The 27395-nt window shown below is 38.8% G+C and overlaps 1 protein-coding gene across 1 annotated transcript in view; it reads left to right on the forward strand.

The window, feature by feature from the left end:
• TTPA (tocopherol (alpha) transfer protein) overlaps positions 1–27395 on the forward strand; it is an 87307-nt gene that overhangs the window by 53601 nt on the left and 6311 nt on the right. Inside the window, exon 3 of the mRNA XM_006880528.1 lies at positions 27192–27385. Within this exon, the coding sequence (XP_006880590.1) occupies positions 27192–27385 (194 nt within the window). The remainder of the gene's footprint in view (positions 1–27191; positions 27386–27395) is intronic.

The raw sequence follows: 27395 nt of genomic DNA on the forward strand, positions 1-27395 counted from the left end.
TGAAAAGGTATGGAGACAGAATACATCCCTGATGGACCCCCTTCTTGATTTTGAACCATGCAGTGTCTCCTTGCTCTGTTCTGACAACTGCCTCTTGGTCCAAGTATAGATTTTGCATAAGCACAATCAAATGTTCTGGAATTCCCATTCTTCTCAGAGTCAGCCAGTCAAAAAGCCTTTGCATAGTGAATGAGGCACAGATAGACATTCTTCTGGTATTCTTTGCTTTCTGCCAAGATCCATCTAACATTATGAATGAGTTAATGGATATAGAGAAGGTATGTGCATCCCCACAATAGAGTACCACAGAGCACTGAAAAATAGTGAAGAACTTCTGAAACACTACACAGCACAGATGAGTCTAGAAGATATTATACTAAGTGAACTAAGTCTTACAAAGGACAAATAGTGTATTAAACCATTGTTATAAAAACACCATTTTTATAAAAACTAGAGAAAGATTTATATATGAAGAGAATCAATTATGTTTATCAGGAAGAGGGAGAGAGTAGAAAATTCGTGGATAGACAGTGAACACTATTGGAATAAAAAAAGGAGAATATGGAATAAATGGATGATCAGACATTGCGTGTAATGTAATTAGCATTTTGACAAAAGATGAGTGATCAACTAAAACAAACAAGCCCAGACCATACATAATATGCTTTGTAAACTTTAACACAAATCACAATAAAAAAGTTATAAAAATTTTAGAATATAAAGAATGTTGTTGTTATTGTTGTTATGTGCCATTGAATTGCTGGCGACTCATAGCAACCCTATGCACAATAGCTTTGGACCATGCCCTACTCTGAGCCAGTAAAACGGTTTCTGACACACCTACCCTTAATACCCCAATCACTATGTCAGTCTATCACATCCAGGATCTTTCTTTGCTGCATATCCCTCCATTATTCCAAGCATGATGTCCTTCTCCAAAGGCTGGTTCCTCTTGACAACATGACCAAAGTATGTGAGACAGAGCTCCGAAATCCCCACCTCCAAAGAGCAACTTGGTTTCACTCTCTTTAGGGTAGATTTGTTTGTTCTCTTGGCAGTACGTGATACATTCAATACTGTCAATACTCTTCTCTAGCACCACAACTCAAAAGCGTCAAGTCTTCTGCCATCCTTAGTCATTGATTAGCTCTCTGATACATAAGAAGTAATTGAGAAGACCATGGCCTGAATCAGGTGCACCTTAGTCTCTAGACTGACATCCTTGCTCTCTAGCACTCTGAAGAAGTCCCTGACAGCAGATTTTCCTAATACAGTTTGTCTTTTGATATTTTATTATTTCCAAATTCAGTCTACAAAATAGCTTAACACTTAAACTAAAGCCATGTAAACATATCTCTAAAAATGAAAATTATAGACCAGTATCACTCATACATATAGATGTAAAAATTACTAACAATACTAGCCAGAATCCAAAAATCATAGAAAAAAACCCAGCCCTCATGATCAAGTGGGACTTACAGCAGCTATGCAAAGAAAATACTTTAGAAAAGCCATCGATATGATCTACCATATCAGTAAAACAAAGGGAAAAAGCCACAGTCATCTCAGTAACTATAGAGAAGGCATCTAACAAAACCCAACCTCCTTTCCCGATCAAAATGTTCAACAAAATAGAAAAAGATGGGAAACTCCCTGGCATATTTAAAAGCATAAATACCAAACCATAGTGAAGTCTGTAGCCATTGATCTTCTGCAGCAAGTGTTTCACATCCACCTTAATTTCAGCAAGCAAGATTGTGTCATCTACATAATGCAAGTTGTTAATAAGTCTTTTTCCAATCCAGATGCCACATTTCTCTTCATAGAGGCTGATTTCATGAATTATTTGCTCAGTAAACAGATTGACTAGGAATGGAGAGAGGATACAGCCCCGACACCCACCCTCCCTGACGTTAAAGCATGCAGAGTTCCCTTACTCTCTTTGAACAACATCTTCTAGATATAGGTATAGGTTTCTCATGAGCACAGTTAAGTATTCTGGGATTCCCATTCTTTTCAGTGTTAGCCATAATTTGTTATATATGATCCACACAGCATTTACATAGTCAATAAAATACAAATAAACATTTTTTCCCGTTATTCTCTGCCTTCAGCCAGGATCCAAATGACATTAGCAATGACATCCCTGGTGGTACAGCTACTTCTAAACCCAGGTTGAATCAGGCTGTCAATGTGCTGTTCTAGCCATTTTTGTGATGATCTCCAGCAATATTTTGCTTGCATGTGATATTAATTATATTGTTCAATAATTTCCACATTCTGTGCAAATGGGGACATATATGGATCTCTCCAGGAATTTGGCAAGGCAGCTATCCTCCAAATTTCCTTGCATAAATTGATGAGCACATCCAAGGCTGCATCTGTTAGTTGAAATATTTCTATTAGTATTCCATTGATTCCTGGGGCTTTATTTTTTGCTAATACCTTCATTGTAGGTTGAACTTTATCCTTTATTACAATTGCCTCTTGTTCTATATAATACTTATATAGTTTAAACTTATAGTTTATATAGTACTTCCTAAAATTTTTCAATGTCAACTAATTCTTTTTGGTACAGTTATTCTACATATTCCTTCTATCTTCTTTTTATACCTCCTGGATCATTTAAGATATTGACAGTAGCACCTTTCAGTATTGCAACTTGAGGATTGAATTAATTTTTCAGTTCTTTCAGCTTGAGAAATTATAAGCAAATTGTTTCCCTTTTAGTCTCTGACTCCAGCTCTTTGCACACTGAGTTATAATGTTGTGTTTTGTCTTCTCAAGCTGCCCTTTGACATCTTCTGTTTAGCTCTTATACTTTGGCATATCTTCCTTTTGCAGTTTTCATAATCTCTTCCGTCATCTGCTTTTGGTTTTTCTTTCCCCTTCATCTTTGTAAAGACCTTTTGCTTTCTTCGTGGATGATATATGCGATGTCTTCCCTCGGTTCCTATGATATTCGATCACTTGTATTCATACCTGGTCTTGAGATGATTCTTAAATTCAACTGGGACAGATTCAAGGTCATGTTTTGGTACCTGTTTTAATTTTATTCAGCTTCATTTTAAATTTGCACATGAGTAATCTTGGCACTTGGTCTGGTTTTGACTGCTGCTACTATGCTTCTCGAATGATTCTTTTCATAAATATTGTCAATCTGATCTCTGTGCAGTCTATCAGGCTAGGTCCTCACCTCAGGACCAGGGACAACATTATGATAGATGGTGAAATTATTGAAGCTGTCAGTGATTTAATCTTGCTTGGATCAACAATCAATATCCTGAGTACCAACAGGAAATCAGGGTTTGCACATTGGGGAAGTCTACTATCAGGGACCACACCTAAATGATGACAACTAAGGTATGACTGATTCAGGCCATGGTCTTCCTTTATTTTTTTTTTAATTATTTATTTATTTATTCATGTATGTATGTATGTATGTATGTATGTATTGCCATGGTCTTCTCAATCATCTGTCACATAGCAGAGAGCTGGATAATAAGGATGACAAAATAAGAATTGATGCCTTTTAATTGTGGTGCTACAGAAAAACTAGATAAATATTGGAAAAAGTATAGCCACAGTTTTTCTTGGAGGCAAAGATGGTGAAACTCTGTCTCTCATGTTTTGGACTTGTAGCTAGATGAGACTATTCCTTGGAAAAGGACATCATACTTGGAAAGAAGGAAGGTCAGAGAAGGAGGAGAAGTTCCCCAATGAGATGGATTGACACAGTGACTTCAGCAATGATCTTTAGTGTGTCAGAGATGATGACAATGTCACAAGATAGAGCAGGGTTCAGATTTGCTGTCCATAGAGTCGCTAGGAGTCATACTTGACTTTATGGCATCTAACAACAACAACCTACCAAACCACAGCCCATGTTACTTCAGTGCAAAAGGGATTGAAATCATTATCCTTCTGAATGAGAACTAGACAAGGAGGTCCTTGATGACCACTCCTGTTCTATATTGTATTGGAAGTCATAGACAGAGCAATATGGCAAGAAAATGGGGGGAAAAGGTATCCATATTGGCAAAGAGGAAATTTTTACTTTTGCAAATTATGTGATCTTATGCATAGAAAATCCCAGAGTCAGCAAGAATATGACTGGATCTAATTGATGATTATGGCAAAGTGGAAGAGTATAAAAAGCAGCATACAAAGACCAATTTGATTCTTCTACAAGAACAAATATATCTATGAAAAAAAATACAAGGAAAACAATACCATTTACAGCCTCTGCCCAAAAACGAGGAAAGATTCTAGAATAAGTCTAACCAGAGCACAAAAGACCTATCCAAAGAAAAACTATGAAACATTACTACAAGAAACTCTAAAAGACCTACATAAATGGAAGACTTCATATTCATAGTTGGAGTACTTATTGCCATTGTGAAATAGCAATATCACCAAAAGTGAGTTATAGATACAATGCAATGTATAGATTTCTTCATTATTTTCCAAGGATATGGGGGAAAATACTAATTTATGAATTTTATATGCAAAGGAAAGCAATACAGGATAAGCAAAGCACTTTTGTTGTTGGTTTTTGTTGTTTTGTACATCAGATGAGTAGTGTGCCTATGTCATAAAAATGTTTAATGGATAGCATATGTCATACAGAAGTATGAACTCCCACTTATCTTGCTTATGAACTGGAAAAGAATCAGCAAAGCACTGTTGAAGGGGGAAAAATCCATATAGGAGGTCTTACACGTCTCAAAACCTATTACACAGCCACAGTAATCAAACCTGATTGGTGCTGATACAGTAATGGAGACTTAAGCCAATGCAATAGAACTGAGAAACCAGAAATACACCCATCTGCCTAGGACAACTAATCTTTGACAGAAAATTGAAGCCCACTGAATAGGAAAACCCCACTAAACTAACAAATGGTGTTGGCAAGACAGGGTATCTGTTAAAAATTGAAACAAGAACCATATCTCACACCATATTAAAAAAAGCCAAGTTAAGGTGGGTCAAAGTCCTAGATGTTGGTGGTTGTTGTTAGGTGCTGTCAAATCACCTGAAGACCTAGGTTTAAATCCCAAAATTAGAGTTATAAACCCCAAAACTAAAATTATCATGGAAGAAAAAATATAGAAAACCTAGGAGGCCCATTCAATGACATATATAGACTATCCAATAAAACTGATAATAATAAAGAATCAACAAAGAATAAATTAAACAATTATAACCTCCCCAAAATGAAATCTTCGTGTACTTCAAAAGTGTTCTCCATAAGAATTGTCATTGTCTGGCAATGAACAGTGACACCCTGATGGGAGTAAGCATGATGGAGACACACCACTCCAGGAGCCAGAGAGTTAACCCAGCTCAACTTTACTGGGGGATGCAGCACACTTATATGTGAGCAAGTAAACAGGAAGACAGGATAGGGTGGGCTTGCAGATGTGGAACATGCAGATTGGATAGGAGAACCTCAGCCTCGTGCAGATCACTCCCAGCTCAACAGATGCGGCTGCCATCTTCCCAGGTGGCGAGCTTTCTGAAGCTGGTATAGTCAAACACAGGAGAGCTTTCTCTACCCCGTATTACAGGCCATTGGGAGGCTTGCACTTATCCAGAGCTAGGCAACCTGCCCTGGCCAGAGGCCCTCCCTTCCTCTCCAACATTCCTCAATAAGAACAAAAAGAAAACTCCCAGACTGGGAAAACACTATACGGCAATAAGATATCTGAGAAGAAATCCAACTCTAAAACTTATAGAAAACTCTTTTTTTCTGAAAAATAACATCTACCAAATGGCCAAGATATCTTAAGAATATATGAAGATAGTGTTCAGAGTCATTCTATGAAGCAAGCATAACCCTAATGCCAAAACCAGGCAGAGATATTACCAAGAAAGAAAACTACAGACCAATATCTCTCATGAATATAGATGCAAAAATCCTTAACAAAATCCTAGCCAAAAGAATCCAAAGCACATAAAAATAATAATTCACCATGACCAAGTGAGATTCATAACAAATATGCACAGATGGTTCAACATAAGAAAAACAATTAATGTAATTCACTATATTAACAAAGTAAATAGCAACAACCATATGATCTTAGCAATTGATGCAGAAAAGGCATTTGACACAATTCAGCATCCCTTCCTGATAAAGACAATCAGCAAAATTGGAATAGAATGGAATTTCCTCATCCTAGTGAAAAGTACATATGCGAAACCAAGAACCAATATCATTCTCAATGGAGAAAGACTAAAAACATTTTCCTTGCAAACAGGGACCAGACAAGGATGTCTACTGTCACCACTTCTTTTCAATATTGTATTGGAAGTGCTTGCCAGAGCAATATGACAAGAGAAGGAAATAAAAGGCATCCAGATTGGCAAAGAGATGGTTAAACTGTTGCTATATGCAGATAATATGATGGTGTACCCGCAAAACCCCAAAGACTAAACAACAACAAAAAAACCCCTATTAGAGTTAATAATCCAGTTTAATAGAGTGGCAGGATATGAGATCAACATAAAAAAAATCAATAGGATTCATCTACAATAATAAATATAACTCAGAGGAGGAAATAAAGAAAATAATACCAATAGCCAACCACAAATTGAAATACTTGGGAGTGAACCAAACCACAGACACAAAAGATCTATACAAAGAAAACTACAGAGCATTCCTGCAATACACAATAAAAGACCTAAAGAAATGGGAAAATGTACCCTGTTCATAGATAGGAGGACTCAATATGGTGAAAATGACAATCCTACGAAAAGCAATCTACATATTCAATGCAATACCAATATAGAGATCAAATTCATTTTTCAAGGAGATTGAAAGGAAAATTATAAAATTTATCTGGAGTGGCAAGAGACTTCGAATAAGCAAAACATATCTGAGAAACAAAAATAAGGTTGGAGGCATAGCACTCCCTGACCTCAAAACCAGAAAAGCATGGTACTGGCACAATGACAGGCACATAGACCAATGGACCAGAATTAAGAACCCAGAAATAGGCCCAACTATCTATGGTCAACTGATAATCGACAAGGAAATCAAAGCTATCAAATGGGGAAATGATAACCTCTTCAACAAATGGTGCTGGCAAAACTGGACTTCCACCTGCAGAAAGCTGAAACAGGATCCACATCTCACACCATACATAAAAATCAACTCAAGGTGGATCAGAGACCTGGGAGTAAAGCCCAAAACCATAACATTCATAAGAGACAAACTGGGATCAGGCTTAGAAGTGCTAGTTCAAGGTATAGAGAGATTGCCAAATACAACCAGAAATGCATAATCTAAAGAGAATAAAATTGATGCATGGGACCTTCTAAAGATTAAATGCCTGTGAACATGAAAAACTTTTTCCAACAGAATGAAAAGAAAACCTACAGACTGGGAACAAACATTTGGTAATACCATCTCAGACAAGAGTTTTATAACAAAAGTTTATAGAATACTCCTGGGCCTCCACAAGACAAAGATTGATAACCCAGTCACAAAATGGGCAAAAGACATGGAAAGAATTTTCACAGAGGAAGATATTCTAATGGCAAACAGACACATTAAAAGCTCCAAATCACTGACAATAAGATAGATTCAAATCAAAACCACAATGAGGTGCCATCTCACTCCAATAATAGTGGCAAAGTTTAATAGGGCAGCAAGTAATAAATATTGGAAAGGATGTGGCAAGAAAGGAACTCTTATACATTGTTGGTGGGATTGTAAAATGGTACAACCATTCTGAAGGAAGTTTGGTGCTTCCTCAAAAAGCTGACCATAGAAATTCCATATGACTCAGATATTCCACTACTTGGAATATACCCTGAGAATATGAGAACTTAGGCTCAAACTGAGATTTGTACACCAATGTTCACAGCAGCATTATTCACCATTGCAAGAAAATGGAAACAGCCCAAATGTCCAAAATCAAACATATGGATTGAAGTAATTATGGTACATTCACATAATGGAATACTATGCAGCATACAGAAGCAATGATTTTGTAAATTTAACTAACTTGAGAGGGACTGGAGAGCAGTATGCTGAGTGAAATAACTCCGTCCAACAAGGTTAAATGCTGGTTAAAGCCATTATTATAGAATGAGTGTAAGGATTCAAGAGTGGGGGAGAGGCAGGAAGCAGAGGGATGTGGATGTGCAGGGGGAGAGGGGATTAATCACTGGATTGTGCAATTTGATGGGTGGGAGGATGAGGGAAAGCAAAAGAATTTGTTCAAAACTGTGTTTGAATTTTGTAAATAAAGTTGTTGTTGTTGTTGTTGTTAAGTGCCGTTGAGTCGCAGGCAACTCATAGTGACCCTGTGAAGGAGAGTCCTCGATGCTTGGCTGCCTTTCATCCTCTTGTCAGGTTCATAGGGTTTCTGGAGGCAAGCTATTATGGAAGTGGATGCCACTCCTCCTTCCAAGCTTGTTTGTCTGCATTGGGTAGCCAACCATTAACACATTTGACACATCAGTGTCACAGTGTTCAGCCTCACAGCAACCACAAGTGACCATGGTACGGCAACTTGTACACCGGGGCTATACGACCTAGAGGAATGTCTGAAGAAAAACAATGAAAAACAGGCCCAAGGGCCACGGATTAAAAGTCACCCACCTTTGGCTTGGTAGCATCGCTTTCTGTCCACTGGGGCAGCTGATCTTTCTCTCACTGTGTTGATATTATTGTTGCTAAGTGCCGTTGAGTCTCAGGCGACTCATAGTGACCTTATGAAAGAGAGTCCTTGACGCTTGGGTGCCTTTCATCCTCTCTCCAGGTTCATAGGGTTTCAGGAGCCAAGCTATTATGAAAGTGGATGCCACTCCTCCTTCCAAAAATAAAGTAGTAGAAAATAAGAAAAGAAAAACAGAAAAAACAATATATGAAGATAATTAACTTGGAAATTTTTGATTGGTGATCAAAAACTGAAAGGGTAAAGATGTGAGGCCTGTAGTTAAAACTGTTGGCTTTGATGATGCTAGACTTACAGGAGGGAGTTCTGGTCCAGAGGAAGTTGTGCTACTAACCCAAAGGTCAAGGCTATCCAGTGGCTCGAATCCACCAGAGGCGCCCCAGGAAAAGGATGGGTAATCTCCTCCCATCCAATTTACTTCCTTGGAAGCTCCAAAGAGGGTCAGCTATGATTCTGTTCCTACTGAACAGTACTGAGAAAAATGAATGAGACTTAAATAAAATTGCAACCAAGTTAGCAATCAAAACAAAATTATGACAACATCATAAGCTTGTTGTTGTCAAGTCCAACCCAATCCAAAACTGACCCTCCTGTTGGCTTCAGAAACAGTAAATTGCACAGGAAAAGATGCTTATCTTTGTCCTGCGGAGAAGCTGGTGAATTTGAACCACTTACCTTTGGATTGGCAGTGCAATTCCTTACCACTAAACCACCAAAGAGAAACATAATTAATATGTAAATTAAAGTTAAGAAAAAATTTGTCATCAATGAGATCTCAGATTCAGAGTACTTGCCTTTTATTCTCCAACTCAACCTCATTGTCATTGGGTCAGAACTGACTCCCGCTGGTTTTCCAGACTTTCAGCCGATCTTAGGAGGCAATAAATTGAGGAGGTTGCCTATCTTTCTACTTCAGAGCAGTTGGCCAGTTCAAACCACCACTCTTTGGTAAGGTGCCACTTTTGGGGTTATCTGTGGACTGGTCATTAAGAAAGAATATTAAGAGGTATGTGGATGAGCAAACTTTATTTTCACTTGTAGCAAGTACAAAAGAGATTGAAAAAAATCTTGTCTCAGAAAGAACTTTTTGAGAACTATCTGTAGGGTAGGTTAAAGTTCCGGATAAAAAAGTTCATGTTTATTTAGTATTTTTAGGAGGGAAAGGTAGGGCTCTTTGGAAAAGAGCTATTATGTGACACAGGACACACTCCAAGCTTGTATTCAGTGGAGTCTGTGTGGTTGTTTCTGTCATAACGTCATCATTAAGAGGCAAACATTAGTTGTTGTTTTTTCTCCATACAGCCTCTTTTTTAGATCAATATAATGTTGTAGTCATATCTTTGCTTCTGCACATAAAGTGGCACCTGAAAGCTGTGTGGATAACATAAAGACAAGAATTGTTAGTAAGATGAAAGATTTTTTTGGGAAAAACACCTAGTGCTGCAACTCCTTATGCAGGGCATATGCAGGCCTGGTGACCGATAAACATGTGACAGGCCCTCTTGATCTGAAATGTGGTCTTTGTTACCTACCATTAAAAGAGGAAAAGGAAGTGGGAACATTTATGAACAGAGCAAATGAAATAGTATTCAGTTGATGTTTCTTCTTCCTATTCACTGCTAGAAACAATTCAGTACTTAACTGTTAAAAAATAAAAATCCATGTACAGGATTTTTAGTATATGTGTATGGTATAAACAAAAGGTATAACTTCAGGAAGATTTTGTTGGTTTTTTCTTTTAAATAAAACACCATTTGTGAGTAGAAAGAGAAGATTTATTTTCTACCAGGATATGGTAGGTATGGTTGGGGTAATTATTGGCTTTATGAGAATGGCCTTGTTGTATAGGAGGTCAGACTTTTCAGATTCTATGATCTTGTGTGGATGGTGAAGAAACTTCCTGCTGCTTTTTGAGCAATTCTCTGAGAAAGGTAAAATGTAGGCAAGTGGCAGTGAAGTTTCTGTTTTAAGTTTCTGTTTTAAAACATTCTGTTTTAAGGTATAAATTGGAATCTAGCATGTTTTCTCTCATTGGATAACATGTCCTATATATTCATAAAATAGTGAATAAATATTTTTTATTATTTTTATCTTTATAAAACAGGAAAGGCTCTTTGTTAATTTTATACGAAGTTTTATAGTGGTCAGGAGTTTAATAGAGTTCATTGAGAAATAACACTTGAGTTTAAATAAAAATTCTAAAAGATACAAAGTTTCATTTTTTCAAAACTTGTAGCTTTATTTTGATTTGGTAATTTTTTTTGGAAGACTCTTATCATGAGGTACATTGTACCACTACATGCTACCACTCATAGCAACTCTATAAACAACAGATAGGAATTTTGCCCTATCCTGCCCCATCCTCACAACATCCACCCTGCTCAAGCCCACTGACGTAGTCACTCTCATATCATTGGAGGTTCTCCTCTCTTACACTGACCTTCCACCCTGCCCAGCATGAAGCCTTTCCCGAAATGACTAGCCCCTCCTGACAACATGTTCAAAGTATGAGGGACAAAGTTTCACCATCCTCACCTCCAAGGAACATTCTGGTTCCTTCTAAAGGAGGCATTTACTTCCTTTAGAACCAGGAGGGCGCTGAACACCAGGGCTACTCACATTAGCCTAGTCATGCCACCTTTACCTAGCACTTCCTGCTAGAAAAAAAAATTCCCCTCTGACTGGCAGTTTACCTTGTATTAATAAGAAGATCTCCTGAAGTTCTCATGTATCTTTGCTAGCATTCTGACCAGTTGTTAACCTGTGTCAAAGAACATGATTTGCTGCTGTTTGTTTTAGTGGTTAAGCGGTAAATTATTTCTAGCAGGTAACAGGAGGGAGAAAGTTTACCTATATATTTGAAATTGTGAAAGTGTATATTTGTATAATTGTAAAACTGTATATTTGAAACTGGACTTTGAAATTGGTCCTCATTGCAATTTCCCCACCATTTTCATCTTTAAGCAATATGCCAAATACAAACAACCTTTTCTTTTTATTTTAGCAAAGTCTCTTTTTCTCCCAATGGTTCAAAACAAGAGGCCAGCCACCAGTTCCCTATTGGAAGGCCAGGCGCACCATACATAAGCAGCCACAGAACTGAGCTGGTCCATGCAGCCTAGGCCTTCCTTCCTGAAAACTCTTAACTTTTCTAACAAGTCCTATTTTAACTTATCTGCAAAAACTCTCAGGTGCAATGCATGTGCAGAAGCAAAAAGAGTGACTGCTACATGACCTTCCAAGCAAAGTTGTCATGATGAAATCTATAGCACATGCCCCATGGTGACTAAGCTGGGAAGGGTACTTAACCAGATGGGCTCCATCTTAAAGATCATCCTGGAGTCCCTCTTGATTTGCATAGCACCTTCTTTTCTAAGAAAACCCCAAATTTTTCTCTTAAAAATGCTAAATAAGCATGAGCCCTCTCCCCTAAGCGTAACCTAACCTTCAAACACTCCCTCAAAGCATCTCTTTTAGAAGGTTTCATTTTTTCAAATTCAAAATGCAGGCAAGTGGCATCTTCTGAAAACTCATATGCTCTCTGTACCTTAAGCTCTAAAGCAGAACCTAGCCTGTCTCACTAACATCTGCTGATCACAGCTTTTTGAGACAAGAAACATAAGCATTAAATGAGATGGTTGCATACATTTACCATTTTTTTTTGTGATGGTAACTCAAATCTACTTTCTTTTCCCAGCTAAAAACCTAATCTAATTTATTCCTTTCAAATCCTAATTTATTTTCCTTTCTAATATACTTTACTTTCCCAGATAAAGGCCTACTTTTGAATCTAATTTCTTTTCCTGGCCAAAGGCCTCTTATTCTGAGCTGTTGTTACAGGATATTTGTTGTTTGTTGTAATGTACCATCGAATCACCTGCGACTCATAACGACCCTGTGCACCAAAGCTCCAACCTCTGCTCTACCCTGAGCCAATCTCTATGTTTCTGACACATCTACCCTTATTACCCCAGTTATTGTGTCAATCCATCCCTTCTGGAGTCTTTCTCTCCTGTGCTTTTCCGTGATCCTTCCAAGAATGATATCCTTTTCCAAAGACTGGTCCCTCCTGGCTACATGCCCAAAATATGTGAGACAGAATCTCAAAATCCTTTCCTCTAAGGACCAGCTTGGTTTCACTTTCTCCAGGACAGACCAGACTTGATAGTTTTCTTGGCAGTCCATGGTATGTTCACGACTCTTCTCCGGCACCACGACTCAAAGGCATCAATTCTTCTTCTGTCATCTTTAGTCATTGTCCAGCTCTCTGAAGCATAGCAAGTAATTGAGAAGACTGTGGCCTGGATCTGGTTCACCTTCTCTAGACTGACATCCTTGCTCTCCAGCACTCAGGAGAGGTTCCTGACGATAGATTTTTCTAATGCAATTCATCTTTTGATTTCCTGACTGCTGGTGCCGAGAGTGTTGATTGGGGAACTGAGCAAGCTGAAATTGTTAACAATCTCCATCTGAATTGTTACAGGATGACTGCTCCGAATTGAAGGTTCCTTCTTCCACTAGCAAGAATGACAAAGCGGACATTTAATGCAATCGAGAAACTTATTAGACAGCATGTGCAAATAGGAAACATGGGAGCGTCCCTGCTAAGCACACATCTGAACAAAGGAGCTGTTTTTTGTTGGATGCTATCAAGTAGGTTATGACTCAGAGCAACCTGATGAACAGTGAATCTGAACTCATGGACTACCAAAAGAACAAACAAGTTTGTCTTGGAGGAGTGCAACCAGGGTGCTTTTTTAGAGACAAGGATAACCCACATACTTTGGTGATGTTGCCAGGAGGGACCAGTCCTTAGAAAAGTACATTCTGTTGGGAAAGGTAGAGGGTCAGAGAAAGAGAGGAAGAGCCTCAACAAGAAGGATTGACACAGTGCCTCTAACATTGGGCTCCAGCATATCAGAGATGATGAAGATGTTGCAGTATCTGACAGGGCTCAGAATAAAAAAGAGGGAAGAAGGTTTTTGTTTGTTTAATAAAACTTTTATTTTATACTTGTTTAATTACAAAGTTCATATACATCATTTTCATATGGAACTTTCCTCATTTTCATTACCCACCCTTCCCTTATCCATCAAATTCTGTGACCCTATGAGTAACTATACTTCCCCCCACGCCTCATCCCTCTGCTCTCATCCTCCGCCCCTTGGATCCTCATACACGTTCTACAATAACGGTCTTATACAGTATTTGTCCTTATTGGACTGAGGTAGTTCATGTAGCATAATGCTCTTCAGTTCCTCTCAAGTTAGGTAACAATTTACAAAATCATTGCTCCTGCGTGCTGCATAGTATTCCAGCATGTGAAAGAACCATGATTTCTCAATCCATTCCATTGTGGTTGGACATTTGAACGGTTTCCATGTTCTTGCCATGGTGAATAACGCTATGAACATTAGTGTACAGGTCTCAGTTTGTACCTCAGTTCTCATTTTCTTGGGTTATATTACAAGCAGTGGAATAGCTGTATCATATGGAACATCTATATTCCGCTTTTTAAGGAAATGCCAAATTGCCTTCCAGAGTGGTTGTACCATTTTACAATCCCACCAACAATGTGTAAGTATTCCTATCTCTCCACATCCGCTCCAACATTTATTACTCGCTGTCCTGTTAAACTTTGCCATTGCTCCTAGAGTGAGATGCTATCTCATTGTGGCTTTCATTTGTATCTCTTATTGCCAGTGATTTTGAACAATTCTTGTGTCTATTGGTTATCAGAATATCTTCCTCTTGAAAAGTCTTTCTGTGTCTTTTGCCCTTTTTGTAGTTGTTATCAGTCTTTTTCTTGTAGAAACCCTGTGGTATTCTGTATACTTTTTTCCTCTTTTTATTGTTAATTTTAATGAAAGTTTACAGAGACTTTGATTTCCATTCTTTCATTATTGTACTTTTCTCCCTGCCCATCCCTCCTCCACCCCCAGTTCACTCTTCAATTTGAAAAGTAAAAGAAAAATTCTTTCATTGTTATACAATCCCTCCCCCCAAGTCCACTCCACTATGCAGCCTTCATTCTGCACTCCTGTTAAGACAATGATACCCAATCATATATTCCTTTTGAACAGTTCTCTCCCTCATCTGTTTCAATGCAGTATACATAATTTATTCCACTACTGGTAATATACCCCAAAGAAACCATAACTGCCACCCAAGCAGATATATGCACACTCATGTTTACTGCGGCTTTGTTCACTATAGCAAAGAGTTGGAAACAACCTAAGTGCCTATAAACAAATGAATGGATAGAGAAGCTGTGGTATATTCACACAATGGAATACTATGCTGCATTGAAAAACAAGGAACTCATGCAATATTATTCAAAATGAGTGACCCTGTAGGACATTATGCTGAGTGAAGTATCTCAGTCACTAAAGGACAAATAGTTGCCACTGTTGTAAAACAGGACTGACATTGGTGTTGGGGCAGACTGAGAAAAGTGGGATAAATTATGTATACTGCATTGAAGCAGATGAGAGAAGAAGTTTTAAAACCTCTGAGAGGAGATGGGGTTTCATGAACTATTAGCAGGAGAAGGTCATTATGCTTATTCTTGAAAGGAGGTAGAGTTCCAGAATGGATCAATTAAAACTGGATTGTGGTAGTTGTATACATGCCCCATACATCATGTCTGAGTTTGAGTCACAATTCAGAACATATTGTTGTTGTTGTTAGGTGCTGTTGAGTCGAGTATGACTCATAGCGACCTTATGAACAAAAGATCTGAACCCTGTTCTATCCTTTGCGATCCTCACTCTACCTGATACACAGGAGCTCATTGAAGCAGTCACCGTGTCAATCCACCTGGTAGAGGGTCTTGTTCTCCATCACCAGAATCATGTCCTTCTCCAAGGAATAGCCCCTCTTGCTACCTCCAAAGACCACTCCAAGATATGTCTGTTTGTTCTTTTGGCCATCCATAGGATGTTTAGTGTGCTTCTGCAATTCAGGATATAGCTTTGGGTAAAAGTTAACTCTTTATTACAAGTAGAGTTTCTGAGCATGCATTGGAAGCCTAGTTTGCTCTGGCCTTCCGCATGAGTTTCCATAGAAACCAGGAATTTTCTCATAAAGCAGCTTAGTCATTAGGGAGTGGTGCTGCTAACCAAGAGGCCATGTCTCTCTGGCATTGGAATCCACCATCTGCTTTTAGACAAAGATGGACAGTTTCCTCCTGTGCAATTTACAGCCTCAGAAACCTGCTTGTGGGTCAGTAATGAATTGATTCCCACTTGACGGCAATAAGTAAGGTCAGGAAATACTAGGAGTTAGCAGTTTATGAAGTAAAAAAAAAAAAAAAGATATCAGGAGAGACCAGATGATTTAATCCTAGGTCGAGTCCTTATTTCCTGTCTCAAAACATATATGGTTTACATCTAAACATTGAAAAAACAAATATCCTCAACCACTGGCTCAATAGGCATTGTGATAGGTGGAGAAACTAGTGAAGTTGTCAGTGATATAATCCCAACAATATCAACACACTTGGTACCAGCAGTCAGTCAACAGATGAGTTGCATTGGGAAAATCTGCTGCTAAGGGCTTCTTTAGAATACTGAAGAGCAATGTTGTTGATTTAAAGGCTAAGATGTGCCTGATCCAAGTCATGGTCTTCTCAATTGCTTGCTATGCATCTGAAAGTTGGACAAAGACTAAGGATGATAGAAGAAGCAATGTCTTTGAGTTGTAGTGCTGGAGAAGAATACTGAAAATCCCATGGACTGCCAAGAAAGCAAATAGGTCTGTCCTGGAGAAAGTGAAACCAGGCTCGTCCTTGGAGGCTAGGATGGTGAAACTCTGCCTTACATACTCTGAACATGTGGCTAGTCCTTGGAGAGGTACATCATGTTTGGAATGTAACTGTTGAATGCTATCAAGTGCTATCAATGATATCAGTTTTCAGAGGCAGCAAATGGCATGGAGGATGTGGCCCACCTTCCTCCCACAGAATAACTGGTGGATTCCATCTGTTCACCTCTGCATTGGCAGCATAATTCCTTACCCCTAAGCCACCAGAGCTCCAGGAAAGGTTGAGGGTCAGCAAAAAGAGGAAGACCCACAACAGGATGGATTGACACAATGACTGTAACAACGAACTCGTTAGAGGAGAGAGTGAGGATAGCACAGAATAGGGCAAGGTTCAGATCTGCCGTTCATAGAGTCACTGTGAGTCGCAGTTGATGTGACAGCACATGATACAACAAAGGAAAGTATTGAAAAGTAGCCAGCACATTGAGGAAACAAGGAACAAAAACTCCTCCATAGCTTGCTGAACTTGATGCTCTTCTTACAGAAGATCAAGGAATGTAGCCTTCGGGATGGATTGCATCTCTGTGTCAAGAAATCAAAGATTCTTACCACTGGACGGATCATCAACATCATGATGGATGGAGAGGAGATTGAAATTGTCAATAGCTTCATCTTGCTTGGATCCACAATTAACACCCTTGGCACCAGCAGTCAGGAAATAAGGAGACACCTTGCACTGGGAAAATCTGCAGTTAGGGACCTCTCCAGATTATTGAGGAGTAATGATGTCAGTTTGAGGACTAAGATGAATCTGATTCAGGCCATAGTCTTTTTGATTACTTGCTATGCATATGAGAGCTGGGCAGTGAACAAGGATTACAGAAGAATTGTTACTTTTGAGCTGAGGTGTTGGAGAAGAGCACTGAACATCCATGGACAGTCAAGAGAACGAACAGTTGCTCTTTGGAGGCAAGAATGATGAGGCTTCACCTCACATACTTTGAGCATGTTGCTAGGAGGGTCTATTCCTTGGAGAGGGACATGATACTAGGAAGGGTGAAGGGTTGGTAAGGTAGAGGAAAACCCTTGACCAGGTGGATTGACATGGCGCCTGCTTAAATGGGCTCTTGTGTGTCTGGAAGTGTACGGATGGCACAGGACAGAACAGTGTTCACATCTTTTGTTCATAAGGTCATTTTGAGTTGTACTTGACTCGATGGCATCTAACAACAACAACAACAACAGCTTAGGACTCAAAGGGGAAAAAAATAAGTTTATGTTTCTTTTAGTCAATTTTTCACTCAGATCCATTGTTCATAGTGTTGCTGCGGGTTGTACTTGAAAGCACTTAACAACATACTAGAAGATGAAAGTGTTGGTGCAAAGATCAAATTACAATAAGGAAATTCTTAAATAGCTTTAGTTTTGTGTGTAGATTCTAGTTTACTTCACAGAGGATAATTTCATTCAAATGCTGAATCTCCCTTACTGCTTGCTCATGCCAGTGACATAGTGGCATTCCTCATTTCACAGTCACTTGGGCATACAGAAAACAAGAATCCACATTATATCAGCAGATACACTCCTTACTTTTCCCAAACCCAGAAACATTTCTTCAACCATTGCAAAGCCATTGTATGCACTGAACTTGCCTGTGTGGTTAAAGTTTAAGTGTATGGGAAAAAGGAGCTGAAATAAAATAGGTATATTTAATGGCCACTAGATGTCAGTCTACCCAAACGAAATCTGGGACAACCCTGTAACTGTTCAGAGAGCAAACAGAACAATGAAAGCTGAGGAAACAAGAGTGAGACACATCCAGGGAACCCAAGCTGTAATTCCAAGTGAAGCACCTACCCAACTCCTCAGTTAATGTTGTTGTTGTTGTTAGGTGCCGCTGAGTCGAGAACAACACATAGCGACCATATGAAAATATCTGAACCTTGTTCTGTAACTTTGGTTGCAAACTGTTGCTAGTGAACCAAAAGTAGAAAGGTCACCACTAAACCTCAGAGAACTTAAAATACCAAGAGAGCAGACAGAGTCCCTTGCGCTGATAGGTTTCTCCTAGAAACAACCTCAACGACGACTGGGGGAGGGAGGAAATTATGCAACAGTGAATGAGGTTTTGTGGTTGTGTGTGTGTGTGTGTGTGTGTGTGTTTGGTTTTTTTTTTTTTAAGTGAACTGGGGAGTGGGATGGTAGGGTGGAAAATGTGCAATAATGAATGAGTGAAAATCCAACTTTTCTGTAAACTTCCATTAAAATCACAATTTTTTTAAAAAGTGAAAGAAAGAAATACCATTAAGTCTCATAACAAGGGGGGGGGGGGGGTGTGGAGAAAAGGAACACCAGTGCTGGATTGCCCCTAAACTTGTCCTTACAGATATGTTGCCTTCAAGGTACAGACACCAGAAATAGAAGAGTGGAAATGTGAATGCTTATTTCAAGGTAGAACACACATGGAGAACTTGATGGCCCCCTGAACTGAAAACACAGAGCACTCTGTGATAGGTGTAAGGAGTTACGCTGCCAAACTTAAAGATAAGCAGTTCAAATCCACCAGCTGTTCCAAGGGAGAGAGGTGAGCAATCTCCTCCCATGCAATTAACTGCCTCTGAAAACTCTCCGAAAGGCAAGCTGTGAGTTGATTCTGATTGATGATACATAACCTCAGCAACATTATAGGTTTTAGAAGAACAGAGCTTATGATATTCAGAAGTTAGGGGAAAGCTTTCTAACACTGAGGCTGTCAGTGACAAGATTAAAGGCTTACCTGTGTGAGCAGTTCAGGAGCTGACATGATTAGATGATGGCAGCGTAGGGTTTGTTCTGAAATCAGATAGCAAACAAGTTTGCTAGGTATTGATTAAATCATTTTAAGACTAGTTTCCTGAGTCAGGCGTTTCTTAAAAGTATTATGCAAAAATCAAACTGCCTTGTTTTATCTTGGCAAGTAAAAAAACCTGGTAATAACTTGATTGCATCAGCATGTTTTCTGAGAAGGATTTTACAGAGGGGGTTTCAGATGATCATTTGTGTCTCTTAGAAGAAGCTGTGACATCCTGGAGGACCACAGAAGATGGGCCCTCCAGGAACAAGCTGCCAACATCCCGTTTCACAAACAGAAACATTTCCTTTAGGGACTATGGGTGTTTCTTTAGAGAATATGAATAGGAAAGGAGGAAAATACTGTTAGACAAGGTAATTTTAAATTTCAGCAGGGGCTCCAGAGTCATGCCAAGACTTAAGATGAAGTTCAGAATAGAGTTACAATTGGAGCTCTGATTTCAAGCTACTCTACTTATATTTTTCAAATGCCCCAGATTTTAGACTTTCATATACTTTATATTTATACATATCAACATTTGACTCATTGGGGCTGAACTTGGTATAATACCTCAGCTTATCTTTACAACACATTATTTACTTATGGGTTCTACCTTTTCTGTCATTGGCCCATTTGAATTGAAGTTCTACCTGAATTATATTTCAAATTATTATTTCTAAATAATATTCTGTTCTTATAATAATATGGACTGAAACTCAGTATCAAGAAGACAAAAGATTCTCACCACTGGGCCAACTGGCAGCACCATGATGATTGGAGAAGATATTGAAATAGTTAACAGATACTGCTGGCTAGGTCAATACTCTTTTGACACCAGCAGTCTGAAAAACAGAGATTAATTGCATTAGGTAAATCTACTGTCAGGGAACCCTCCAGAGTGCTGAGAAGCGATGATGTCACTCTAGAGACTAAGGTGAGCCTGATCCAGACCATACTCTTCAAAATTACTTGCTATGCATCAGAGAGCTGGACAATGACTAAGGATGATAGAAGAAGAATAGATCTGTTTCAGTTGTGGTGATGGAGAAGAGTCTTGAATATACCGTGGACTACCAAGAAAACAAATAAGTCTGTCCTTTGGAGAGGGTGAAACCAAATTTCTCCTTGGAGACTAGGATATTGAAGCTCCAGCTCACATACTTTGGGCATGTGGCCAGAAGGGACTGATCCTTGCTTGGGAAAGGACATCATGCTTGGAAGGGTGGAGGGGCAGCACAGAAGAGGAAGACACCAGATGAGATGGATTGATACAGTAACTGGGGCAGTTGAGGTTGGTGTGTCAGAGTCAGTGAGACTTGCTCAGGACAGGGCAGGTTTCAGAGCTGCTGTACGTAGGGTCACTGAGTCGTGACTCATCAGCACCTAACAGCAACTACATAATAATAATGGAGTTCTGGTGGCCTAGTGTTCAGAAATATTCTGCATTATTATTTTTTACAAAATTGTTATACTTTTTGGTTTTTAATATTTAAAAAATATTTTTTAGAAGTTGTTATACTTTTAAGAAACAATTCTTATATATTTAACTGTTTTCTTATGCCTTAATACCTTCCTTTATTTAATTTAGGCTTGTCCTAATATTTCAAATATGTTGTTGTTATGTGTCGTCCCATTAGCTGCGACTCACAGCGACCTATGTGCAAACCTTACTCTATCATGAGCCAATTTCATCATCTCTGGCACACCTGCCCCCATTACTCTATGAGTCAAAACATCTCAACCAGGGTCTTCTTTTCTTGCACTGTCCAAGTATGATGTCCCTCTTCAAGGACTGGTTCTATCCTTTCCAAGCATGACGTCCTTCTCCAAGAACTGGTCTCTCCTTGCAACATGCCCAGAGTATGTTAGACAGAACTTCAAAATCTTTATTTCTGAGTAGCAACCTGGTTTCACCCTGCATGGTATATTCAATACTCTTCTTCAACACCACAGCTCACAGGCATCAATTCTTCTTCTATTATCCTAACTCACTTTCCAGTTCTCTGATGCATGGCAAAGTAATTGTGAATTTCATGGCCTGTATAATGCACATCTTAGTCTCTAGAATGACAATTTCTCTTCAGTAATTGTGGTTGTTGTGATGGTAAACACTGTGACATTGATGTGTTAGATGCAATAATGGTTACCCATGGTAGACAGTGTTTGATGGAGTTCTCAAATTGAAACAGGCTTGGAAGCAGGAATGACATACACTTCTGAAATAACTTGCCTTTGGAAACTCTATGAACTTAGGGAAATGATAAAAGTTACGCATGTTCAGGACTTTTATTCATAGGATTGTTATGAGTTGTCTACGACTCGATGGCCCTTAACAACAACTCTGGAGAGGTCTCTGACAGCAGTTTTTCCACAGTGCAATTATTCTTTAGATTTCCTGGCTCTAGTAACAAGAGTGTTGATTTTGGAGCCAAGCAAGCTAAAAATGTTAACAGTCTCAAACTTTTCACCTCTTTCACGATGCTGTTAATCTTCCCAGTGGTGAGAATCTTTGTTTTCTTAATGTTGAGCTTCAATCCATATTGAAACTTCAGTCCTTGACTTTCTGTAGAAAATATCTCAGGTCTTTCTCAGATGTCAGCAAGCCAGCTTGTGCCATCTACATAATGCAGGTTGTTGATGAGTCTTCTTCCAATCCAGATGTCACATTCCTCCTTACAGAGCCCAGCATCCTGGATAATAAAAAGTTATGGAGAGAGGAAACATCCTTGGTGTACACCCTTCCTGATTTTGAACCATGCAGTGTTTCCTTGCTCTGTTCTGACAACTGCTTCCTGGTCCAAGTATATATAGGTTTTGCATAAGCACAATCAAGTATTCTGGGATTCTCATTCTCTCAGAGAAAACCACTGTTTGTTGTGATCCATACAGTCAAAAGCCTTTCCATAGTCAATGAAACACAGATAGACATTTCTCTGGTACTCTCTCGTGTCAGCTAAGATCCAGCTAGCATTGACTATAATGTCTGTAGTGCGACAGCCTCTTCTAAACCCAGCCTGCACAGTTGGCAGTTCTCTGTTGATGTACTATTGCAGTTGTCTGTGTATAATTTTCAGCAGGATCTTGCTTGCACTTGATATTAATGATATTGTTTGACAATTTCCATACTTTGTTGTGTAACCTTTTCTTTTAATGGGAATAAATATTCATCTCTTCTAGTCAATTGGCCAGCTGATTGTCCTCCAGATTCTTGCACAACCTGGTGTGTCCAGGACAGAATCTATTTGTTGAAATATTTCAATTGTATGCCATCAATTCCTGAGGCCTTGTTTTTTTGCCAATTCGTCCAGAGCAGCTTAAAGTTCCTTCTTTATCACCATAGGCTCTTGATCGTATATTGTTAATGGCATTCTTCTATGTTACCCAATTCTTTCTGGTATATGGTCACTCATTAGTAACATGATTCCAAGACCATATTGTTATATGAAAATCTACTTTATGGGGATATGGGGGATAATCAACTCAGATCACTGTATAGCACCTAACTACATCATTGTCTAACAGCCAAATTTTGCCTTTGCGGAACTGTCAAATTACAATCATTACATAACTGCCAAGCCACTGAAAAGCACTGACTGAACTATCACTGCTAATGTTACTATCTCCTCACACCTCAGTATTTGTTATGGCTAGATGTATATTGTGAATACAAACAAATAGACAGTTGATTTTTCATATTGCCAGAAATGCAAAATGTTTATAATAAAATAGTTCATAAGTGAGGAGTAAGTGCTTTATGATTCGTAAAACCAGCCCACTGCCTTTGAGTTCCTTCTAACTCATTGCAACGCTCCGTTAGGTTTCAGATGCTGTAAATCTTTTTTGGAGAGGCTGTCCATCTTATTTCTGAGAAGTGCTAGTGGGTTCAAACTGCTAAGCCTTTTGGTTTGCAGCTTTCCTGTGTAATCAAGTATGCCACCAGGGTTCCTTATAATTATTAGTGTTGTTTGCCATCAAGTTGGAACTAACCCACAGCTGACCTTCCAGCTTTTCAGAGGCATTTAATCACACAGGAGGAGATTGCCCCTCCTTCTTAATGCATCTATTTTCTTTTTTTTTCTATAATTATATTTTATTAATTTTCATAAACATTTACAGAGATTTTGGGCTTCCACTCATTCATTGTTGCACTATTCTCTCTACCCTCCTCCCAGTTTGTTCTTGTCCAAATGCCACAGTGCTTGTCAAAGCCAGTTCTGATTAATCTTCTTTGTCAGTGTATCCTTTGCCATTCCCTATCACTCCTCCCTGAGAGAGACTTCACCCTGAGTCATAAGGAAAAGGGGACGGCGTATTCTCTTAGCTACTTCCTGCTGAAAAGGGACGCTGTGGGTTTCAGGGTGAAGATCTTCTCTCACTACTCTAAAGGGCCCCTTTGGCAGTAGGAAACACATAGACTATTATGGAGATTGATTTTGGAATTCAGATGCACTCTTATTGATTGTGCTTGGCCGTACATGTTCATATCCTTGAAGATGTATCATGGGGGTGTTGCAACCTAGAAGACACAAATTTGACTAACAAGTTATAAGTACATGAGTCCAAAAATTATGGAAAAGTAAAAGAAAAGATTCTTTCATTGTTTTACAAACCCTCCCCCAGGTCCCCTCCACCATGCAGCCCTCGCTCTAGTCTCCTGTGATGACAGAAATACCCAGTTACATCTCTCTTTTAAACGGTTCTCTCCCTCCTCTGCTTCAGTGCAGTATACATTATTGAACCCATCTTACTCAGTCTCTCCCCAACCCCAAGGACAGTCCCATTCTACAACAGTGGCATCATGTAATATTTGTCCTTTTGTGACTGGGATATTTCACTCAGCATAATGTTCTCCAGAGTCAACCATTTTGAATAATATAATGCATCTATTTTCTAAAGATTGCTTGTTTATCTTTGGACACTGTATGCCATGGCCTGCCCAGGAAGGAATGAGATATGTGGATAAAATGTCAGAGACTTCTTTTCCTCACCCAAGTACTTTCCTGTTTCTCTTGGATGTGGGCTGCCAGCGAGGGTGCTTCCTGGACTCTCTTCCTTCAAAGGCCACACCTGTTCTAGCCTATAGGCAAATGACTATTACTTGCTGATTGTGACACTGTGGAGGTGTCAAAGGGTTACACCCCATGTCTGTTCCTACTGAACTTCCAGTAGCAATGTTAAGGGCCTTGCCCATCAGCTCGGAGCTCAGAACACACTCAGAAGCAATCTTGTCTCTCCTATAGCCTCATCTTACGTGCTTTAACCAGGGGTTTTATGTTGGGGGTGCCATGGGGTTGATTTCAACTCATAGTGACTTTAAGTTTGTACAGTCGAGATGCTTCGTAGGATTTTCAAGGCTCAGAGTTTTTGGGAAGTAGATTGCCAGAACTCACTAAGTGAGTTCAAACTGCCAACATTTAAGAGTTAATTTATAGGACTTCTGTAGCGGTTATTGCCCAAAAACCTTATGGAGAGATGACATTAACAGCAGCCCACAATAAAATACACACACACACACACACACACACACACACACACACACACAAGCAGGGAGTAACCGGCATGTAGGACCCACAATTTACTCTAACGCTCAGTTCATGATCTCCATACATGTTGTCATTTCTACTGATCTATTTTTTATATATGTTTGTTGGTTTTCAGACAATAATTCATTTACATTGTGTTTTCTACATATCCATTGCTTTCCATATAATCTTCATTTACATTGTGCTTCATATAATTATTCATATACACTGTATCTCAAATAATTAGTTACCATTAATCTATGTCTATTATTACACTGTCTTTTCAAGTCCCATTGAATTATTCCCATTTACCTTCCCTTTAGTCTACCCACTAAACTCTGAAATCCTAGTGATTGCCTCCAACCCTCTTTTATATACATTTTACTAGTTATCTTTCTGTCTTTACAATAATGATCTTACACAGTATTTGTCCTTATAAGACTTGGTTCACTCATCAAAATGCTCACTAGACTCTCCCATGTTATATAGTATTTTACAAAATCATAATTCCTTAGTGCTGCATAGTATTCCATTGTGTGAATGTACCATAATATCTCAAGCCATTCATTTGTTTATAGGCATTTGGGCTGTTTTAATATTTTTGCTATTGTGAATAATGCTGATATGAACATAGGTATACTAATTTCCATTTGTGTCTCAGTTCCAATTTCCTTGGGGTAAATTACCAGCAGTACAATAGCTGTGTCATAAGGGATTACTATGTAATCAGCTTTTTGAGAAAACATCAAACTGCCTTCCAGAGTGGTTGTACCATTTTACATTCCCACCAACAGTATGTGAGAGTTCCAATCTTCCCATATCCTCTCCAACATGTGTTGCCTGCTGTCCTGTTAAATTTTGCTATTGCTACTGGGGAAGGATGGTATCTTATTGTTTAGATTTGCATCTCTATTATTGCCAGTGATTTTGGATATTTCTTCATGTGTTTGTTGTCCATATGAATGCCTTTCTTTGTGAAAAGTCTTTTCATCTTTTTTGCCTGTTTTATAATTGGGTTTGCAGTCTTTTTCTTGTGGAGGCCCTGTAGGATTCTGTAAACTTTTGTTGTGAGACTCTTGTCTGAGATGTCATTGCCAAATGTTTTCTCCCAAGTCAATAGGTTATCTTTTCACTCTTAAAAAAAAGTTTCTGAAGCACACAGGGATTTACTTTTTAGAAGGTCCTGTTTGTCCATTTTGCTCTCTTCCGGCTGTGCATTTTTGGCTACATTTGCAAGCCTATTTATGCCATAGACTAGGCCTTCTAGATTTGGTCCCATTTTGTCTCATGATCCTTAGGGTTTTGGGCTGTATTGATCTATTATGTATGCAAATAATTTCTTTTTTTATTTGAAAATCTTTCTGATTCTTTCAACAATGCTGATATATTCTTTTTTAAAAATTAATTTTTATTTTTGTATTGATTTGCTTACAGTCTATATACATTATATTTCACACTATTCTTTATTCACATTCTGTTTCATACAATCATTCCCATGCATTATATTTCATAAATTAATCAACATTGAGCTATGCCCACCATTGCCCTGTCTTTCCAGATCCCCACTGATCTCTCCCATTTCCTTTACCCATTTCTCCCTCCACCCATCAAATTTTGTGACCCTATGATTTCCCCCTCCCCATCCTCACCCCTTTACTCTTACCTACCCCTCTTGGATCCTCATACCCATTTTACTAGTTATCTTTTTATTTCTACAACAACGGTCTTATACAGTATTTGATGTTATGATACTGAACTCACTAGCCCCTCCCAAGCTAGGTAGTGATTTTAAAAATCATTGTTCCTCACAAAAGGACAAATACCGCATGGTGCCACTGTTGTAAAACAGGAATGACATTGGGTTTGGGGGGAGACTGAGAAAGATGGGTTAAATAATGCATACTGCATTGAAACAGATGAGGGAGAAAACTGTTCAAAAGGGATATGTGATTAGGTATTTTTGTCATGACAGGAGTCCAGAGTGAAGGCTGCATAGTGGAGTGGACCTGGTGGGGAGGGATTGTAAAACAATGAAAGAATTTTTTTTTTACTTTTCCAAGAGGGTAGTGTACTTGGGGGGAAGTTTGGGAGGGGAGTTGTGCAACAATGAATGAATGGAAATCCAAAGTCTCTGTAAATTTTCATTGAAATTAATAATAAAAATGTTTTTAAAAAATCATTGTTCCTTAGTGCTGCATAGCATTCCATCATGTGAATGTACCACAGCTTCTCAATCCATTCATTTGTGGTTGGACATTTGAGCTGTTTCCATGTTCTTGCGATGGTAGATAACGCTGCTATGAACATTGGTGTACGAATCTCTGTTTATGCCTCAGTCCTAATTTTCTTGGCATATATTCTAAGCTGATATACTCTTAATCTTTTTAGCAAACTGGGACCCAAAAGTTTTCACTGCTTATGATGCGTTTCGTGTAAGTCTCATCTCATCAGAGCTTATTGTCCAAGAGGTGGAAACTCAGCGGAATGGAGTCAAAGTCATCTTTGATCTGGAAGGCTGGCAGTTTTCTCATGCCTTTCAGATTACTCCATCTGTGGCCAAGAAGATCGCGGCTGTGCTGACAGTGAGTGTTC

Source organism: Elephantulus edwardii, unplaced genomic scaffold (assembly GCF_000299155.1).
Source record: "Elephantulus edwardii isolate Elephantulus edwardi_28Jun2011 unplaced genomic scaffold, EleEdw1.0 scaffold00008, whole genome shotgun sequence".
In the NCBI taxonomy this organism is placed as follows: domain Eukaryota; kingdom Metazoa; phylum Chordata; class Mammalia; order Macroscelidea; family Macroscelididae; genus Elephantulus; species Elephantulus edwardii.